Raw genomic sequence first — 20,178 nt, 5'->3', positions numbered from 1 at the left:
TACCTGGAAAAGTTTAAGAAACAGTTTGGTTTTGTGGGAAAAATACCTTATCTGGATCAAAATCAATAATGTTGGCATATAAACAGTAACTGTTAGGTTTCAGAGGCAATACATAGTGAAATTCATGTTCAGAGCTCTTGTTTTAAGCTCTCTGCAGACTCAGACAGATGTGGCTGCAAGAAGCAGCCCTTGCTGAAATTGGGAAGGTTTCTCCTTATTTTCATGAGAGGGTGAAAATTAACTCAAAGTGTTTCAAAGATGACTCCTGACTCTGAGTGTCCACACTGAAACCCCTTAAAGGAGCCTGAGTTTCACAGGACAGTGCTCAGTCCTATCTGAAAATCTAAGCGCTGTAAGGTGTTGCCAAGCAGGAACTCATAATTACTTTTGCAGAGCTGAGCCACTGTAGCTTCGGTCTCCTTATGGTGAGCCCCATAAAAGCTCAAGATACTGGAAAAAACCTTATATTGTTTTTCAATACAACTGAGATCCCCCTTGAAAAATTCTAGTGTGAAATGGCTGCTGCAACACACTGCAGGGCTACAAAACTACCCAAAGCCCCTGGGCATAACCTGTGCCCATCTGGAAAGGACTAAGGAGAAGTCCCCTGCTTTTTACACAGCAGCTTTTACCCAGATGGTCTTTTTCACTGCTCCCATATAAACCTGAGCTGTTACCCTCAACTACACTTGGTGGATGCTCAAACAATTGCCTTCCAGGTTTCAGTCCAGCCTCCTCTTAGCAAGATGGAAGCAGGGGTAACCCACCCCAGCAATAACATGCAAGTGTCCTGCTACATCAAAGCTGGACAGCACCAGATATTGGGCAGCGTGTTAAGAGGGCGGGGACACAGGAGACCGTGGCAGTTATTAGGACACGACACTGATAGATTTACCTGGGCTGTAAAGCCATTGTAGAAAGCAAACCAGATCTGCGACATCAAGCCAGAGAAGGTCTTATAGAAGAAGTAGCGGAGGAACTTGCAGACGCGCAGGTAGGACCAGCGGCCATGAACGAGCAGGAGCCGCTGCAGGAAGCGGAACTGCGCCAAGGCGTAGTCACTGCACTGGACAGCTTGCATCCCCTCCTGCCCACTAATGCCAACTCCAATGTCAGCAGCTGAGGGAAGGGAGAGAAGCAGAGGAAGTATGGGTCTCATGGAGGAACATCAAAACAAGCCAGGGTGACTGTGGGCCAGCTCACGCAGGATTTGATGACATCAGCAACCTTTTGGCAGGCATGCCACAAATTATCCCTGGGCCCTCCCCAAGTGCCACTTTGATCCCGTCCCCCTGCCTGCCCTGTTCTGCTTTCTGCTCCTTGCCCTGTGCTGTCCAATCTGCCACTCTGCTTCCTCTCCTACCTGCCATTGTGCTGCCTGTCCCCCCACTGATCTGATGCATGCCACACACAAAAGCTGCCTATGCCACTGGTGGCTGGCCACCTCTGAACTAGGTATTCTATCTTATATGGGTCTGTTCCAAGACTTAGAGGTGAGGGATAAAAGGCAACAAAGAGGGAAGACCAGTCCCCTGGAAAGCTAACAGATTCACCACAGAGGTATCACACACTAAGCAGCAAATGTGCAGCCCCTCTCACTTGCTAGTGTGTAATAGTGTTAGTGTGGTGGTTGGTCTATCAAAGGGTAACGGTTTCCTACTGCAGCCAGCCACCAGAATTCACCTTTGGCTTCAGTGGCAGCAGTCTGTGCTAGGTTATAGAAGACTGCAGGCTCTAGCCCTGCTGTGACCCAAGCAAAAGGTTGTTGCAGAGGCTAAAGGAGATGGCAGGGCCCAATACGGAGGAGGTTTACCTTATGCATGCACACCACTCTTTCAGCTCATAAAATCCCCTTCCCCCACACTAAGCCTCACTTTTGATCATGTTGACATCGTTGGCTCCATCTCCGATGGCCAGCGTGATGGCGTTCTTGTGCTTCTTCACCAGCTGCACAATGAGGGATTTCTGTTTGGGGGTGACCCTGCAGCAGATCACTGCCTGGCAGCTGGTGGCCAGGTTCATGAAGGCTTTCTCCAACAAGCTCTCCTGCTCCTGTTGCACCTCTACTTTGCAGCACAGCATCCTCTTCCAGAAATTTTCCGTCTTCTTCTTCACCACCTCCCCTGTGCAGAGGATTTTATCCTTCAGGGAGAGCAGAGGTACAGGAGAAGACCTCAGACTAATGACTTACCAGGAGAAAGGCAGGGACAGGAAGCTTTAACCTTCCATCCCAGACCAATGCCACTTGACTGGCTGGGAAGGGAAGGATAATTATGTGGTGAAGGCAAAGGATTGAGTACCAGGACCCCTAGTCTGGAGTCTCAGCTCTTACCCAGGTTCCCTCTATGCAGAGGAGAGGAGGGGGAGGCTAAGAACTGCCTTACCAGAAAATCCCCAGTGATGATTAAGGCTGTTTTCCCACGATGAAAGGTATCCAGTGGCTGCTGGACAAAGCTGGCACTACACAGGGGTTCTCCACTGCTCCTAAGGTTGTTGTTGCTCACCCAGTAGGCACTGAGCATTTCACTGTGCAAGAAGAGCATGATGGAGCAGGGAGCAAAGACAAGCCATCACATGGAGCAGGTGTTGTGATTACACATGCTAAGCCTGCAGCTCAAAGCTAGCAGCATGGGGAAGAAACTGGCAGTTACTATTGTGCCATGAAGTGGGAAGGGAGGCAATAGCTGTAGTTTCAAGGAGCATGGTGCCTACTTCTCCAGAATTAGCCTGCTTGGTGCTCTCAATGGAAAAGACCAACACAGGACTCAATTGCCAAGGAGAGGGTCCCACTGAGGCAGGCTGTCTGGAGGGCTTTAGGTTTAATAGCCTGTTGCTGTCCTTGGTCATGTTCTGTAGAGGAAGAAAGGCTGTAGGTAAGGGCTGAACAGCAGGGCAGTGGTGAGCAGGGGGAAAGCCCAAGGCTTGGAGTAGCAGCACCTGAGGTTTGGGACTGAGAAGGGGCAAAGCAAAGCTAAAAGAACAGGAGCGTGGGTCCAGATTGAGGAGCATGAGGAGGTAGGTCAGGGAGGCCCAGGGCTGGGAGCGGCCCCCTGGCAGAACTATGTCCAGCCAAGTTGCCCAGCTTGCGTTTGCTTGTATGTCAAAAAACATTGATGCCTCTCACCTGCCCCATCTGATCAGTCACTATGAGCAAGAAAGAAACCCGCACATCTGCCCCTCACCTGATCTCCTCCTCCTCCAGGATCAGCATGTCATCTGAGAGCAGCCGGCATGCAAAGCCAATGTTCATCGCCGTCTCTGCAACAGGTATCATGAAGCAGGCACTTCAGCTGGACTGCCCAGGTGACTGGGTCAATGCCTTCCAGACCATAACTGTCTCAACTCATGTCTAGTCCCTGCTGCCCAGAGACCTAGTACGGGCCAGTGCACACCTCATGAGGAGCAGTGGCTTGAAATGAGGGTCCTGGTCTAGCTGTGGTCACTGATGTGCTGTATAATATTAGGCAGGTTGCCTCCCCTGCCTCAGTTTCCCCATTTGTAAAATTAAAAGCCAATGATTCCCTCCCTTCTTTTCTGCAAAGTGCTCAGTACTACTGAACTACAAAGAGACCAGCAAAACTAAAGAGATTCAGTGGGGAGACCCCAGTCTCCTCCCTTGCAGGGTAAGGTCCATTCTTCTCTGGTCCCAGACAGACAAAGGGTTTTATCCTGAGAGGAATCCAGAGCTTTGCATGGATGACAGCCCTTGGGCTACATACACTGTACCTTGCTTATCTCCGGTCAGCACCCACACCTTAACGTTGCCTTTTTTTAGCAGCTGGATGGTCTCAGGGACCCCATCTTGTAATTTATCTTCAATGGCTGTGGCTCCAAGTAGCTGAAGAACAAGGAGAGTAGATGGACCTGAGCAGCCAGCGTGGCAGAAGGCAGGACAGGGTGGGAAACAGACTGGTATCCAAGGATGGGGCTTGCACCCTGATCCATCCACCCAGCAGTGCTGTCTTGTCACTATTCTGCTTGCTGGTCCTTTGGGCTCCAGTCCAAGTGGGCAGCAGCTGAAAGTGATTCCCACCTCATTGTCAGCCAGGGGCCCCAATGTGATATGAGTTGGTGAGTTCTCAGCTCAATCCCCCAGTGGGCACATGTCCAAGTCACATGACCAACCGTGACAACCGGCCTCTTTGTGGGCACTCTCAGCAGATTAGGGGTAGGCAGCAGCTCACCAGACACTTTTATGTCCCAGCCCTGTGCTGGTATCACTGCGCCAAGCTGCAGCCCCAGACATCCATGCAGTCACTCCAGGGCAAGACTCTGCACCAGCCATGTCATCTGGCCTTGTGGCTCTGACCCAGTCACAGACCCGCCCTCTACCCATGTCCATACTAGCCCTCTGCTGAGTTCCCAAGCCTCACTAACCCTGATCCTACCTTGAGATCCTTCTCAATCTCCTCATACACCTTGTCCAGCTCTTGAGCACGGTTCTCCAGCATGATACTGGCCTTATGGTGCTTCTTGCTCCATTCAATGTAGTCCTTCTCCTTCACCTCCTTACTGGCCAAACACAGCGTCCTTAAAGTCTCTTCTGCAAAGCTCTGCAGAGGGGGACAGCACAGAGGTTAGTTAGCCAACAGCACCTCCCTTCTCTGTCCCAAGCACTGACCTCCTACATTCCCCCTGAAGGTGTACAAGGAAGGCGCATGCCTCCTTCTGATGCAAGTACCCCATGCAGTTCTTCATTTCCTTTTACCCCCTGGGGTGCAGTAGCTGCTCAGGGTGAACCAGGATCCAGCTCTAGGGAAGTAGGATCCCATGCCTAGGCCACGCTGGCTGCATCAAAGCTGGGGTGCCACAGGGAGGCACAGAAACAGACAGGTACAGCTGCCAGCCTTGCCCACCCAAGGGCTCATCTGGGACTCACATCAAGCGCCTTCTCAGTGATCTTCTCATTGGCTCCATTCTCATGCAGTCTTGTCAGGATCACCATGTCTGCCCCCTTCGAGTACAATCGGATCTTCCCATTGGGATCCCGCACTGTGGGAAGCAGGCTTGCTTAGCCAGAGTGCTATTCATCCCCATGTGCCTCCGCTGCAACTGAGGGAGCTGCAGATAATGTGGAAAGGCTTGGGAGCAACTAGTGCTTTCTTCAGGGGACTAGACTGTGACATCATTTGCACCACTGGAAATGCAGGGACTTCACTAGAGTCGCTCCTGATCTAGACCAGGCTGAGTAAGTGGAGGATCAGGCCTCAGAGTCTACTATGCGCCTCCAGAACTCCCAAGTCTTCCTCCTCCACCTGCCCACCCCCTCTCTGGTGCAGCTCCTTTCTGGCCCTCTCAGCCCTTAGAGGGCCAGGTTTGCGTTAAGATGTCAGAAGCAACCAGAAAAGCAAACAGACTTCTGGGGCTGATTGCCAGTTGCACCTGAACCTTATGAATCTATTCACACCGGTGCAATGTTGGCTGGCAACACAACTAACTCATAAAGACCACCATGGCTTTGTGTGCACTAATGTGTCAGGGATGCTGTCCTCAACCAGCAATTAATTGTCCATGCCAGGGTCTGTTTCAGCCCCATCTCTGCTCACCCAGGATGGACATCCTCTTGCGGACGCTATTGAAATCCAGCATAGCCAGCACTTGGTAGGTCCTCTTCACCCCCAGCTCACTAACGGTGATGGTGTCCTGTGTCCGGGAGAGAAAGACATATCCGAGGTTCCGGGCAGCCATCACCAGGGCCTCTTCATCCGGGGAAGCAGCCTGATAAACTAGCTGGCCTGGGAAAGGAGATGGAAATGGAGTAGAGACAGATGAGGCTACTCCTGTTTGCTCAAAGAGCAAAATAACATCTTCTTTAACCCCATCCACAACCACAAGAGTCTTGAAACTTAGTCTCTTCTGAACCACTTATCACCCTGCCAGGGTGGAACCACCTGCTTGGGTTCCTCAGAAGAATAAAGACACATATCATGCTCAGCACCTTTGCTTCTGAGCGGAATATTTTTAAATAAACATTATAGTACATGTTTAGTTAATCCTGCAAATCATGTATACAGCATGTCACAAATTTGGCTCCCTATCCTAGCCCAAATTTGCTCCTTCTGCTGTTCTGCAAAGCCCTTGAAAGCCTCTCGGTCCTCTCTACATGAGGCTTTGAGCCACTAATGTTGCCATCAGAGTAGGTGCACCAATGTAAAACCTCTGTGCTAAAGTGACTGGCATCAGTTTGCAGATGGAGAAAAGCAGGACTCCTGGGTTCTACCCTCAGATCTGAGAGAGAAGTACAGCTGTACAGCCCTTTGAACAGAAAAACTGTAACCACAAAAGATACTACTATGAATATGGCTGGTACCCGGGCAATTCCTGGTGCAGAAGTGGACTGTGCCTTTCACCCCTGTGCCAAACACAGCAGAGAAGCGACAGCAGCCAGGATCACCAGAAAAAGAGGACAGCCTGGGGGTTCTACTGGTCTTAAGCAAAGCTTTTTTTCCCTTCTTAGCATCAAGTGCTTAGCGTGGTAGCAGGACCTCACCTGGCAAGGCGAGATCACCTAGTTCCCCTTTGATACCCTGGAGGTCAAACCTTCTCCCTCTGAACTTGGCATGCCATTGCTTAATTATGTCATTAGGGTTAGGATTAGGACTCAGATTAGTACACTGAAAGTACTGATTTTCACAGATGCCTCCAATCCCAGGGTGGCTCTTCCTCCTGTATGTGAGTGTGAGAGTGCATGAGCGTTTACACATGTGTGTATACATGCATGCAGATGGGGTGTTTTCAATGTTTTTGATGTGTATCTCTGGTCTGTAGCAATCAGAGGAGCATAGGCTAAGCCCCTCCGGCATTACAGCAAAGCCCAGGTTTCTTAATAATCCTCCCTCACACATAAGGCAGCATTCCCCTTGGGAACTCTCATCCACAGGGAGGGTGTCTATCACATGTGACATCTCTGGAGGGTTAGAACAAGACAGGAGAAGGGTGGAAGACAGAACCCCTGGGCTCTATTCCAAGGTCTGACAGGGAGTATTAGTCATTAGAGCAGAAGAGCACTACTGAATTCATGCTTAGCCATAAGCCACTTCCCTTCTCTGTGCCACAGTTTCCCCCTCCGTAAAGCAGGGACAGTATCAACCTACCAGTACAATGGGCACCTGCACACGAGCAGTGAAGCTACTCTGATGCACTGTAATTACAGCATATCAGAGCAGATTCAATTAATCGAGTCTGCTGGTTTAACTAAAGCTCGTTTGATGGGTAAATACATAAGACATTCTGGGCTCTCTGAGGCTCTTGAAGCTGCTCTAATTGAACCACCCCCCGCACCGCATGTGTATAAATGCCCAATGTGATGTATATGAAGCCTAAAGAAACATCATGATCCAGCCTATCCACAAATCCACCAAGTCATCCCCAGGATGACACACCCAACTAGGCTAAAGCCAGTCCCTGTTGCCATGCACCCAGTCTAACTCCATTTCCTTGCATCTGCAGTGTACTTGGCAGGGCAGAAAGCTTGGCGTTATGCATATCATTTGTCACTACCAGTATGTCAGGCCCTTCCAGCACACAGCAATAAGAAAAAACTCCTGGCCACTGCTCAGGGGACACCAAGCAGAATAGTATCAGCTCAGCTTGTGGGTGGCACTTTAACTAGAACACCCTGCCCTTTACAGTGTGTGGGCTGATAGATCCAAAGGCTCCTACTGAACCCATTTAATTCAGGTTTTGATGGAAGGCCATGGACTGACTCTGCCTATTTGGAAAGGACAGTCCTGCTGCAAGTTGGCAGTCTTATCCTTTGTCCTCTCCTTAAACTGTTCATCTAGTCTGACACACTTCAATGGATTTAATGGCCCAGCAGAGCATTGTGATGTCCAGCAGAACATTTCTCCTCACAGGATCTCTGTTGGTGTCAATAGTTCTCCAACGGTACAAGGGGTGTTTCTGGGGAGGGAGGTATAAGGAGGCAAGGCTGCAGAGAGCTCCACTATACCAATTCTCCACAGGGGTAAGTCAGAGGAGCCCCTCAACTTCCCTACCTAAAGCTGGAGCCTTATGCAGAGACTCTGGAGGCTGGAACCATGTCCTTGATGGCCCTTCCTAATCCCTAGAGGGTTTGATGGGGCAGGGGAAAGGGGAATGGAGCTATGGTGAGATGAGAGAGTTTCACTGAACTTTGCACTTCTCATTGTCATTTAGACTAATACCAAGTGAGTGCAAAGCAGCAGTGGGTGCAGCAATAACTGACACTGCACTTCTCATTTGCACCACTGCCAGCATTTACACCAACCTGAGGTACTGGACCACACAAGGTGCTTGGACCAATTCATCTCCCTGATCTGGGCCTTGACTTGTGTGCAAATGGGGCAGCTTCCAGCCCCAGACAGACAACCCTTCATACATATCAGAAAAACACAGCCTTTCCCAGCAATGGACGGAGGCCAGACAATTTCTTAACCAACTCACTGTCTTTCTCCTCCACCATGACAGTGTGGCAAATGGCCAGCAGCCTCAGGAACTCTCTCACTACAGGGTTATCATCCCGCCGGACAGCTTCCAGAAGCAAAGGGTTGTAAAACTCCAGATTCTTGTCTGCATATGGGTTCCAGCTCAAGCTTTCATCCTGTAAGAGGCATTGATCTCTGCATTAATAGGAGTGAGAAACCAAACCCAACTGTTAGGGTAACACTGTGGATTTTTGGGGAGCATTGGACCTAAAGCTTTAATCTGTGACTCAGCAAAGCTGCTGACTACAAGGCAGAATGATATATATATTAAAAGTAACTGCGAATGCTTAGACAAGTAGTTTTTTGACCATATAATAGTATTGTTGTGAGATATATAGCTTTTATATATAAGATTTTGCTTGTGAATGCTTATGTTAAGTAACCATGTTAATTGTGTTAACCATTTTTCTGGAAAAAGCAGCAAATAAGTCTGTGTGCTGTGAACCAGCTACAGTGAGGAACGAGATAAGATACAGGGGCCCAAAAAGGTGGAGATGGTACAACCCGAGACAGAAAAAACAGACTGGAATGTGGAAAACAACACATCACTGGTAACAGAATCTGAGATGAACATATGCAAAAAGGTGAATGGTGATTGGTGAAGAAGCCTCCAGAAGCTTCCAGGTTTTGGTCAAATTCCACCCACTGACTAAAGAAGAGAAGTCAAGGTCTTAGACATGTGCTGTTAGCAGAAAGGCATGTAAATGAATGAAATGCATAGGCAATTCCATGCTAATGAAGCAAACAGTAAACAGAGGTGGAGCTTGAGATGGGAGGGAAAATGGGTGGAACCAAAGGAGGGTCAGAGGTGGAATGAATGGTAATGAGCATAAATCCAAGTGTATAAATGTGAGAGAAAAGTATTCTTCAGTGCAGGTCTCTGGTTTGCTGTTTTTTTGGGACCCTTGTCCGAAGCTGTCTCTATTCTGAATAAAGCTGTTGTGAGCAACGTGTGCAAGTAGCGTTTGCTCCCTGCTTGCTCTGGCTAATGAGTAACAGGATCCATGAGCAATTGGATCGTCCTCTCCCTAGTCATTGGGTGCCGCATGGAGTCGGGATCTAACACCAACATGGCACGATCACTTACTCAGCATGTCTCAGCACCACAGGGAGCCCCTTCCCATGGAAGGAAAATCTACATTGGCTCCGTTTTCCCTTACTTCTTTGTCTCCTATCCTACCATCAGTTTCTCTGTATAATGGAACCTTCTAAGTCCATATTTGACCAGCACTGCTCTTTATATTAAGAGTCCACTATAAATAGCTTTTAATAAATTATTAATACACATTTTAATAAATGGCTAATCAATTATTTTAGACTCCAACAGATCAATAGGTTGCTTATAACCAGGGCTTAAAACAATCTATTACTCCTAATACTACTCTTGCTTGTGACATGTAACATGCCTTTTAATAAAAGGAACCTTAATATAAAGCATTATGCAGATGCTAGTCCAATGATATTATTGAGGAGGTAATTAGTGGTGATAGATGCATTCTCCAGTGCCCTGCACATTGTCACCACTTACACAAGTGTAGGGGTGACATAAAAATATTATTTTTTATGTCTTGGTAGAATCTGATTCCCATTTTGCTATGACTGACAGCTCCAACCTAGAAGGTGACAATCAGGCTGTAACACCCAGACAGCACAGTATGGAATACCTGATCCTGCCATGGGGCCAGAGGGCAGGGAGAGAAGTAAGCTCTGCCATGTGTTGTTGTTGTTGTACATAGTGTCCCTGATGCACAGAGACATTAAGGACTCAAGCTTGAGATTCTGGAGCCTGACAGCTGCTCCACACACAGAAGTTACAGCTCTGAAGGTACAAAACTAAGCCAACATAGTTAAATTAATGCAACTGCGTATGTACACGCTTCATGATGTCTATTATTGAGCTGAGACAATGAAGGCTGGGTTTGAAACCCAGGGATGACTCCATACACAATGTTGCACTAGCTTAGCGTGTTATACCTTCAGCTAAACCAGTGCAATTTTGAAGACCGGAATCTACTCTTCTTACAAGTTGGATTTTAATAGATTTATACCATGAGCCTAATTCTCCATTGTCTTTGCCAAGTGAGTACAAAGTAGGTGCGCTACCATTTCACATCCATGGCATACCAGTATAAATTACTTCACACAAAGCCAATGAGAATCAGCTGATGACTTGTGTTCTCATCCCCACCTGTGTAAAGCATTACCAGCACTGCATAAATGACATTCGACAAAATAAACGTTTGACTCTGCTCCCACAGTACTCAAGAAGTCTTAGCCTCTGCCCTCAGATGGGAGCAGGGTCCTGTTCTATGCTTCCAGCAGATGAGCTGAGATAATTACTCACCAACAGTCTTCGCTTGCGGCCAGCCCCTGGACCTGCCAAAATAATAAAAAATATATATTTAATTAAGAGTTGGAAATGAATATTTTTAGTGGGAGATCAAGCCAAGGCTGCCCAAAGTGACCAATACTTCCACAACCAACTAGCTGGGTCAGCTGGGGTAGCATTGACAGAGCTCAACCTCACACCCCTAGGGTCATAGCAAGACCTCTTCACCACCCCGTCTCCACCCTCCAGCATGAGAAGCTGAGGTTCCAGCAAAACAGCTACCTAACAATACATGGAATAATGGTATTTCTAGAACAGCACCTATAACAACTGGTAAGGACCACAAAGCACTTTCTTATTTATTAATTAAATTAAACAACATATTCCTGGTTGCATGGCAAGCGGTAACAGAATAAGGAACAGAACCCAGTATCCTGCAGTACACAAACATGCCATAAGCACAAAGTCAGCCTCATTCAAATTCAAAGAAACTCGCTTCTGATGCAAGTTACCATAGATGATCCCATTGATGCAGCATTTCTTGAACGTCATAATGTTCTGCGTCAAGGTGCCTGTTTTGTCCGAGAAGATGTATTCAATTTGGCCAAGCTGGTCATTGAGGCTAGTGCTCCTGGCTTTCGCTGGAGTATCTTTAGCAGGGTAATACATCTCCACATCCCAGTCAATAAAAAAACTATTCACAAGATAGATGAATTCAAGCCTAGGGATCCAGAAGGGAGAGACACAACAGAACAGGAAAATTATTTTCGCCATGGAGACGAGGGATCTGCCACTGGCACAGAGAAAAGAGGAACAAATCTCCCCAGCTCTCTTTGTTCTAAGGCTCTGAACTTTCTGGACACAGATAAAGTGCAGGTCAAGAAAAGGCAGCTTTCCAAGGGAGCTCAGCACACTGAGCTGAATGGACGTAGGATGCAGAGCACCAACAGGAGGTACCAAATATTTGGCCTCAGGCTTTCTGGAAAACTTGGTCCTTAACAATGATATTCAAAGGTCTGAAGGTTCAGGTAGGGACCCAAAACAAAACTGATTCATACTAACCTAATCCAGTGGTCTTCACAGCTGGATGAGATTCTCAAACCCGCATGTAATCAAGAAACTTCCAGTCATCCCTACTGGACAGGCTGGAACTACCTCTCTCAGAGTTCTCCAAAGGGAGTTTATGTGCAAATGATAGCCAGGGTAGGACACTACAAAGCCTCCAGCCTCCAAGAAGGTTTAGAGAAGTCTTCTGGGTATTGATTCTGGTTTGTATCCCTAAACAACCTATATCCCTATGTCCTATTCGGTTTAGTGAGAATAAGATATTGATCTCATGTCAGGGCAGAACCTAGTAACTGATTTCTATGAAGTGCTATGAATAGATAACGTGCTGAATATTAATTAGATTTTGACTAACGGTCCTCCTCTTGGCCACCCTGCTGAATCCTTTGCCATCATCAGTCCATCTTCATGAACCTACCCCAAAATCCAAACAGCAGCACTTGCACTTCACCAGTAACTTTTGTTTGAGGACCTCAAAGCCAAACTATTGAAACTAATGGATTTAAGCAACGCAACCCACCCACCGAGCTATATAAACATCATCCATCTTTGACAAATAAGAAAACAGGGGCATACATAAAAGTGCTGTGCTCTAAGTCACAGCAGGACAGGGCCAGGTATGGGAACTGAACCCAGGACTTCAGACTTTCAGTCTTCAGCTCTAAATGCCAGATCCATGTGCTCTCTTGAGCTCTGGATGACAAAAAAGTCATTCCACAGGGAGAAGGGGTAAAGAGACAGCAACAATGTACAAGCATCATAAACTCTATTCTGCTGTTCTTACGTGATATACATGGACATAGGTATGATGATGCTCAGCAAGATCACAAACCCCCAGAAGGTGAAGAAGGCCTGCTCGATAGGGCTTGTCTTGGCATAGAAAGTCGAGAGATAGCTATGATCCTGCCGGAACTTCTCAGCCCAGATTCCACAGGCGACAGCGAGGAAGAACGATGCAATCATCAGCACCAGGAAGACCTGAAGGGGAGAGACAGGGTGAGAGATCTGTGCCCCAGGGCAGTTTACAAGAGACCACCCAGAAATTGCCAGAGAGATTTCATAACCAACCACCCTTGTTTCAGAGAGGCTGAAATTAGGCCTGTGTGCATTAAGAATTTTTACACCGGCATTCATACTCATGATGTTACTAGTGAAAATAATGTCCTACAGTAGTATAAAGCAGCATAAACCCCCCTAAGGCAGATAGGCCCTTAGGTTTTGTCTACATGGAACAGCGTGAAGTTAAACCATTCTATTTACAGGGGCAGCTCCTATAAAATATCATGATGTTGCAACATCCAGAGTAAAGCAAATATAAGATGCCTCAAAATCCAAGCCCCACAGCCTTGTGGGTACCCCTTCATTGGAAAAAGGCTAAGGGACATCACCCTGACTGAAACACGCCCTCGTGGGCATTAGGCAGTCAGCAGCAGTTCTTATCTGGCAGAAGCTACAACCATCAAAGCACTGAATGTCTGGACTCAGTCTGGCCTTTGAATTCTGTCTCAGTGGTCTAAAGGAGGGATGGTAGGCCTTGGGCAGCCTCCACTCCTTCATAATCTTGCCTAACCATACACGTTGAAGGTCACTGCGTGATGATCACAGGACTCCATACACACAGATTCATCAGGCACCTGACTACACCTCTTACACATACACCATGCTCCAGAGGATCGGCGGTTTTCTACACTTATCCTGGCATAACCCTCATGTGGATACTTTTATTCTGGCATAAAAGGACCGTCTTCTGATTTTGCTTACGTTGCTTGGAAAGGGGTTCAGAGTCAATCAGAATGATTCACACTTGCACTGGAATTAGTGTCCGCATGGGCAGCTATATAGTGATAACTAGAATGGATTACCGGTAAAGCTTTCCCTTGTAGAGCAGATTTTAGATTCAAGTGGAGGCTCTCAAACTTTGTCATGGTGTGGATCATATTTTACCCAGATCAAAATAATCCAATAACAGAAATTAGAGCTGTAATGACCTAGTTCAAGCCCCTGCTCAAGGCAAAACCATCCCTGTCTAAACCACCCTAGACACATCTTTATATAACCTGCCCTTAGAAACTCCCAAGGATGGAGATTCCACCAGCTCTCTAGGTAATCTGTTCCAATGCTTAACCACCTTCAAAGCGACAACGTTCTTTTGAATATCCAACTTAAATTCCCCTTGCTGCAATTCAAGACCATTGCTCCTTGTCTTGCTCCTGGGGGGTAAAATAACAGTCTATAACCACCCCTTTATAAGCAAACACCCTTCAGGTATTGATCAAATCCCCCCTCAGCCTTCTCCTCTCTGGACTAAACAATTGCATTCTATCAGCCTTTCCTCTTAAATCATGTTTCCTTTCCCTCTAATCAATTTTATTGCTCTCTGCTAGATTTTTTTTCCTGATTTGTCCATGTCTTTCTGGTTCTATAGAACAAGGAGAACTGTTTTCTGGTTGCTCAGAATCTAGAACAACGGCGTCTTGATGTTGAACGGGAGCTCCAAAACACCACCAAAACAGCAACAACACACACAGCGTGATCCACAGATAGAAAGCAACACATCTCCTGAACACCCCTCCTCCCTCTATCTGCAGCACTGACCCATTCATAGTAACAAAGCAGAGCGGTCATCCCTTAGTTGATATAATGCCATTAAAGAATTTCCTTTTTTTTTTTTTTTTTTAATGCATCCAGAAACCACAACAGCCATCCACAGAACAGGGTGTGAGAACCAGAGATGTACAGAATGGAAGTACAGAGCCACCATTTTGGAGCGGAAATGGGTAAATAAATGCAATCTTCAAATAGAGATGCAACTCCAACAACTGCTGGGCAGAAGGGATGGTCTTGCGGCTAAAGTTCTGGCCTGTTATTTAGGACATCTGTGTTTTGATCCCAGGTCCAATGCAAACTCCCTCTGAAACCATGGGGATAAATTCTTCTCTCTCTCAATGTGTGAGGAAGCCTAATTCATGTTTATGACACACACAGAGATCATGACAATGATGATACAAATTAACAGAAATTACATGGGTGGCGTTAGCACAGAGGTAAAGGGAAAATGAGGCAGTCTCCAGGGTACTCAACATCTCGCCAGAAAACCAAAAGGAAAACTTCCTGATGGGTCATTTGGTAGAAAGTTACAGACATCTAAGAGCAAGAGCATAGTGTCAGGTACTATAGCATCACCAGTACAAAAGTCCTACACAGCAATCAAATAGTACTCCTGTTTGCTTACTGATGCTACTGCAAGGCTATTATTCAAGAGAGGAGGACAAGCCTTTGAACTAGGATCTGCAGTTAGTCCACACCCCGAAGATAAGTGTCCAAGTAACAGGACAATGCACTCTCTAACACTCTTGGCTGCTTAAGAGCATCGTTTGTGAAAGCAACATACTTACTAAGATCACCAGCTTGTCCATCATACGGTCCAGCTTGGTTTTCTTCAACTGGATCTTCCCACAGTTTCTCATAATTTTGGAATCAAATCCTGGACAAATGATGTTTTAGAAGCAAAACTGTAAGCACATAACTATGGCTAGAGTTTGGTGAGCTAAGACACCGGCTGACTGCATTACCCTGCATTACCCTCTCTGCTCTCTACAGGCCTGGAACATAGGTGCCACGACTGTGACAGAGACAGTCCAGGGAAGCCTGCTTCATTATCCCACAGGTGCTATTGTGGGATAACGGAGCATGAGGCACTCCTAAAATCTATTCCCAATGTTTGCACATGATCTTGAAGAAGTCAATCAACCCCTCTGTGGGTCAGTTTGCCCAGCTAAAAACTAGGTTTATTTATGTGTGGTCCTTCACAAAGTCAGTGGTCTGCCCCTTTGAAGGCCTTATGCATGTTTTTATTATTTGCCCACAGGCAGCCAAACTTTGATTTGAAGGCAGCACTAGCCATTTGCCAAGAGCATAAATGTCAATTTACTCCTCTTGGCATCATAAAGGAGTGTGAAAGAATGGTGTAGAGAGACCTTAGGGTAACCGAACATCTGGCCCCAGGTATCTCTGGCATGTCTAATATGCCCATCTCAAAACTGCTTGCTGTCTAGCACTGACAGCCACAAAGTATTTTTGTTCCCTAGGGGATCTCCTCCTTCTCTGCCCATTTGGTTTTGATCTCTAGATCAGAAAAGATTATTCTGATCATTTAGTCAGGGCAGGCCAGAGGCTCCTACCCAGTACCTCCTTCACCTGCCCAAGACTCAGGCCTGAGCTGCCCTGTTACATTTGGAAAGAGACAGTCATTCTTGACATAAAAGCTTCCAATTATAAAGGATCCCCCATCTTCCTAGAAACATGAGCACAGTGGCTAATTAGCCTCACTTAAAAATTCACTCCTGGCGAGAGGGTCTTGTCCCTCCACACAGGGTCAGACCAAATGCCATATTTAAGGTCAGGAAGGGATTTTAACCCATGGTCAGCCTGGGAGTTTTTGTCTCTGTAGTCGGGGGGTGGGGGGGGTTGCGCCCTCTACCTGGGATCTCTTAAGCATATATTAGCTGCCATGGTCTCCCTGCTTTACCTGCGGCAGGTTAAGGTGTTATCTTGGGTTGTATCTGGGTTCATGGTAGTTTTGCTAAGAGATTCAATTACGGATTTGGACAGGATGGTTTGGGTAGGGATGATCCTGCCTCAGGCACAGGGTTGGACTAGATGACTTACAGAAGCCCCTTTCAGTCCTACTTCTCTATGATTCTCTGTGATTTGACCCCAAGCAGGTGTACTGATGTGTTCTGGCTAGGAATCTGGCCTCCTGATTTTAATGGGACTAGGCTGATTTATACTAGATGGGGATATGACCCATTGTGCTTTCTTCCCCTCCTGTTCTGCATGGAAGCAGCACAGTGCTAACAGGGAATGGGGCCTGCTGCGTTCACCTGCATAGATGACAAGCCCATAGCAGATCTCTGTGTTGCGTATCCTGCAGCCTCGCAGCAAGATCTTCTCACTGTCCAGCGAGTACTTCTCACCCTTCCACTCCAGCATGCCAATGAAGCTGTGCATCCGGCTGTTGGGCTCCTCACAGGTCACTTTCCCTGGGTGACCAAGAGCAGGAAGACTAATTCACAGCTAGGAAAAGGGGGATCTTTCCTCTCATCACCCTCTGTGACTCCTCTCCTTCCTGATCAAGGATAATTCAACACGGCTTCTGCGGAGGAAAGTCTATGCCCAAGGTACCATCCTGCACAGAGCACCTCTGCTCCATCAGGGTGCACCAGCCTCTTCCAGAACAGGGTGTGAATCAGGCCTCCTGCAGTTTGGTTCCCTCTTCTGAACAACAATGGGCTTAGAGCACTAATATAACCATCTCCCCAAAGGTTATGAGGCCTCTAGCACCTAATGCCCGAGTGCTTTTAGCACAAAATGGCTCTTTCAGGATGCTCACCGTCAAAGGCAGCCATGCTCTCCACACTCATCAGCTCCTCGTGTGTGACCAGAAGGGCTTGTCTGAACTTCAGGTTGGTTTCTCTGAAGACAAGAATGGAAAAAAAACAGGCAGTGGAGCTGCTAGCTCTGCTCCCATCCCCGAGGACTGGAGGGGTGGGAAGTTATTAGCTATTATTATTTGTATGACAATAGCACTTGGTGGCTCCAAGTGAGATCAGGCTCATTTGCCAGGTGCTGACCATTCACCCCCTCTTTCCCTGAAGAGCATATGTTCAAATAAACTAGCCAGACAGAGGGAGGCAGAAAGGAAAGATTATCATCCCCGTGTTACTGATGGGAAGCTAAGACTCAGACAGAGATGAAGTGACATGCCAAGGGCTCACAAGAAGTCCATGATAGGGCTGGGGATGTAACCCAGATCTATTCAAGCCCCTACTGATGCCTTACCCACAAGACCAATGTATTTTGGGCCCCATTTTGGATGTCCCACTTGAGATGCCTTAGGGACCTTACAGTGCTGAGCTCCCCGCGCTGGACCTTCTGGTCCTGGATGCTTCTGAAATCAGGTCCAAGATCCCTCCAGTTAGAGATCCAAAGCTGAAAGCCACGGTATCTCTGACCCCTTCCCAGTCTGGTCTTCCACAACACCTTGCCTGTCCCCCTCCTCACCCATCAATATCTGCCGTCTCCACATAGCACAGGCTGCTTGGCTCCGAGCTGGACAGCAAAAGCAGGTCAGCCTTGAAAACAAGTTAAAGAGAAAGTACCTAAGGGAGACCTTCTTATTATTAGGCCTCCTTGCCCTCCCCCATATACAGACTCAGAAAGGAGACAGTCAGCCACACAGGCCTGACTCACCGGCACAAAGCTGTCCTTGCGCAGACAGACAATATCACCAACACAGATGTCCCTCCATTTTTTCCAGCTGAAGCTGCGAGAGAAGAGCGAGCTGCTCAGAGGGCCAGCACCAGGAGACCAAGCCTCCTCTCCATTGGACAGAAGCCAGTTGGGTAGTGACAGGACCAGCTGCCACCTCTCCATCCCGCATGCCTCAATCCAGGCTTTTGGGACAAAATGAAACTTCAGCATGTGGCCCCTCAAATTCTTGGCTGCCCTCTGAGACTGCCAATTAGGAACCAGCTACAGGGCTGGTTTCACGCCATGTGCTGACTACTAGGATGTGGCATGAGATTCAGAAGTTCATGACAAGCCACCATCAATGAGAGTGACTTTCAGCCACAAGTGACCCAGCCTTGGATGGTAAATTTTGGTCTCCTCAGCATCTTTCTTCCTCCAGATCAACATCAAGCTAGAATGTCGCTACAGGTCAGTAGTGGCAAAACCACTTTGGATGCACTTGCATAGAAAGGAAACCTTCCTATCCATGCATCCTGTGGAGACGGGAACTCTTAGCAATGCTGGCTGGGAGAGGGATGAGTTAATCCCCAGGATAAAGCCAATGGTTTGGGAGAGAGGCATATATTTGGGAAGCTCAGAGGTAGTCACACAATACAACCACTTCTCTGGTCACAACTGTTATGTTGGGGGAAGGCTAAGAGCTTTGATAAGGACTTGGCACCACCTCTTGCCACTTCCTTCAAGCAAGGCCATAGAGACAGTTTATCCTCTCACTCCCTGGTGGAGATTCCTTGAGGCCTCTCACCTTTTCCCAGACAAGATTTCGCAGGGCCTGCAGTTGATTATCCAGTCACTTTTGTGTCGGGCCTGCACAAAAGAAAAAAAAGACAGGCTGAAGGGAAGGTATAGGCCACGATGGGATTTCTCACTAAGGCGGTAAGAAAACATCCCTCAGTACTGTGCCCTCTCCTGGAGATCCAGCTGCACACTGAAGAGATCTGCTCTCCAAGGTATTTGCAGCAGGGCAACAGGAACAGGGTTCCTCCAGATTTCTGTGCCCACAGCAGGTCATGGGGCTGCAGCCAAGCCAGATCAGCTCCGGGCAAGAGCCACCTCCGCAGCCCGCTTGGCCGAGACCTATCCCAGGAGGCAGGGAGTGTCATGCTGTCATGCCTGCCAAGGTGAGGTGCCCCCTGCCCACCTGACAGCAGCGAGGCAAAAACTCCATGCCACCGCCACCAGAGCCCCATGCCAGCCACACCACCATGGCCCACAGGAGGTACCACCACCACAGCAGTGTGGAGTTGTACCCACCACTGCTGCCAGGTGGGCAGGGGGTGCCTCACCTTGGCAGCCAAGGCATCTCAGTGCTCCCTCCCACGCTGGGGCCTGCCCACTGGGCCACGGACGCAGCTCCTGACCAGTGCCAGTCTGCAGGCCTAACCCTGCTGTGGTTGCAGAAATATGGGGGACACATGCCACCCCCCAGGGAGTTGCAGGAGCTGCCCATTACCATCCTGCCTGGCTGCATTGCTGGCCATGTGCAAGTAACCGCACACACATGCACGTGGCCCCTGGCCTCTGATGACCCTCCTCCTACTCCCCTTAGCCCAAGCAGCCCTTGCAGGCTCGAACTCTGCCAGCCTGCAAGGGGAAACCTGAAGTTTCCCAGGTTTTTCACCTTTAAAGGAGAAAATCTGCATTTTTCCTCAGGAACCAAAAAATCTGGATCCTTGTTAATGATACACTGAGCAACAAGCCTCTCCCAGCCTTCTCATCTCACTCACTGGTTCTCCAGAAAGGACCTCCCTGGCACCAGGGTCTTTCTGTGTACTTTCATTCTTCACAACCATGCCAGGGAATCATTGTCATTAAACTAACCCCATACTCACAATGTCATCAATCAGGTCCCGTAAGCCCCTGATGATAAGAAGGCAGCCCAGGGGCAGCAGAAGGGTGAACCAGGGTAGGGTGGAAATTTCAGGAAAGGTCTGAAAAAGCAGGTGAGACAGAAGAACATGATATCACCATGAAGGAAATAACCTTCACCACACCCTCATTCTCAAG

At 47.9% G+C, this 20,178-nt stretch overlaps 1 protein-coding gene across 1 annotated transcript in view; it reads right to left on the bottom strand.

Moving 5' to 3' along the window:
* Positions 1-20,178, bottom strand: part of ATP8B3 (ATPase phospholipid transporting 8B3) — a 54,268-nt gene that overhangs the window by 7,449 nt on the left and 26,641 nt on the right. The window contains exons 5-23 of the mRNA XM_090026911.1: positions 20,004-20,102; positions 18,917-18,978; positions 18,112-18,184; positions 17,923-17,993; positions 17,252-17,334; positions 16,743-16,901; positions 15,255-15,343; positions 12,644-12,837; positions 11,307-11,515; positions 10,810-10,841; positions 8,425-8,581; positions 5,547-5,735; positions 4,880-4,992; positions 4,389-4,553; positions 3,727-3,838; positions 3,183-3,258; positions 2,385-2,526; positions 1,875-2,142; positions 896-1,119 (exon numbers count right to left, since the gene is read on the bottom strand). Coding sequence (XP_089883037.1) covers positions 896-1,119; positions 1,875-2,142; positions 2,385-2,526; positions 3,183-3,258; positions 3,727-3,838; positions 4,389-4,553; positions 4,880-4,992; positions 5,547-5,735; positions 8,425-8,581; positions 10,810-10,841; positions 11,307-11,515; positions 12,644-12,837; positions 15,255-15,343; positions 16,743-16,901; positions 17,252-17,334; positions 17,923-17,993; positions 18,112-18,184; positions 18,917-18,978; positions 20,004-20,102 — 2,517 coding nt within the window. The remainder of the gene's footprint in view (positions 1-895; positions 1,120-1,874; positions 2,143-2,384; positions 2,527-3,182; positions 3,259-3,726; positions 3,839-4,388; positions 4,554-4,879; positions 4,993-5,546; positions 5,736-8,424; positions 8,582-10,809; positions 10,842-11,306; positions 11,516-12,643; positions 12,838-15,254; positions 15,344-16,742; positions 16,902-17,251; positions 17,335-17,922; positions 17,994-18,111; positions 18,185-18,916; positions 18,979-20,003; positions 20,103-20,178) is intronic.

This window comes from Crocodylus siamensis, chromosome 14 (genome assembly GCF_052110815.1).
Source record: "Crocodylus siamensis isolate JL-2025a chromosome 14, ASM5211081v1, whole genome shotgun sequence".
NCBI lineage: Eukaryota > Metazoa > Chordata > Crocodylia > Crocodylidae > Crocodylus > Crocodylus siamensis.
This window is presented reverse-complemented; position numbering and strand designations above follow the sequence as displayed.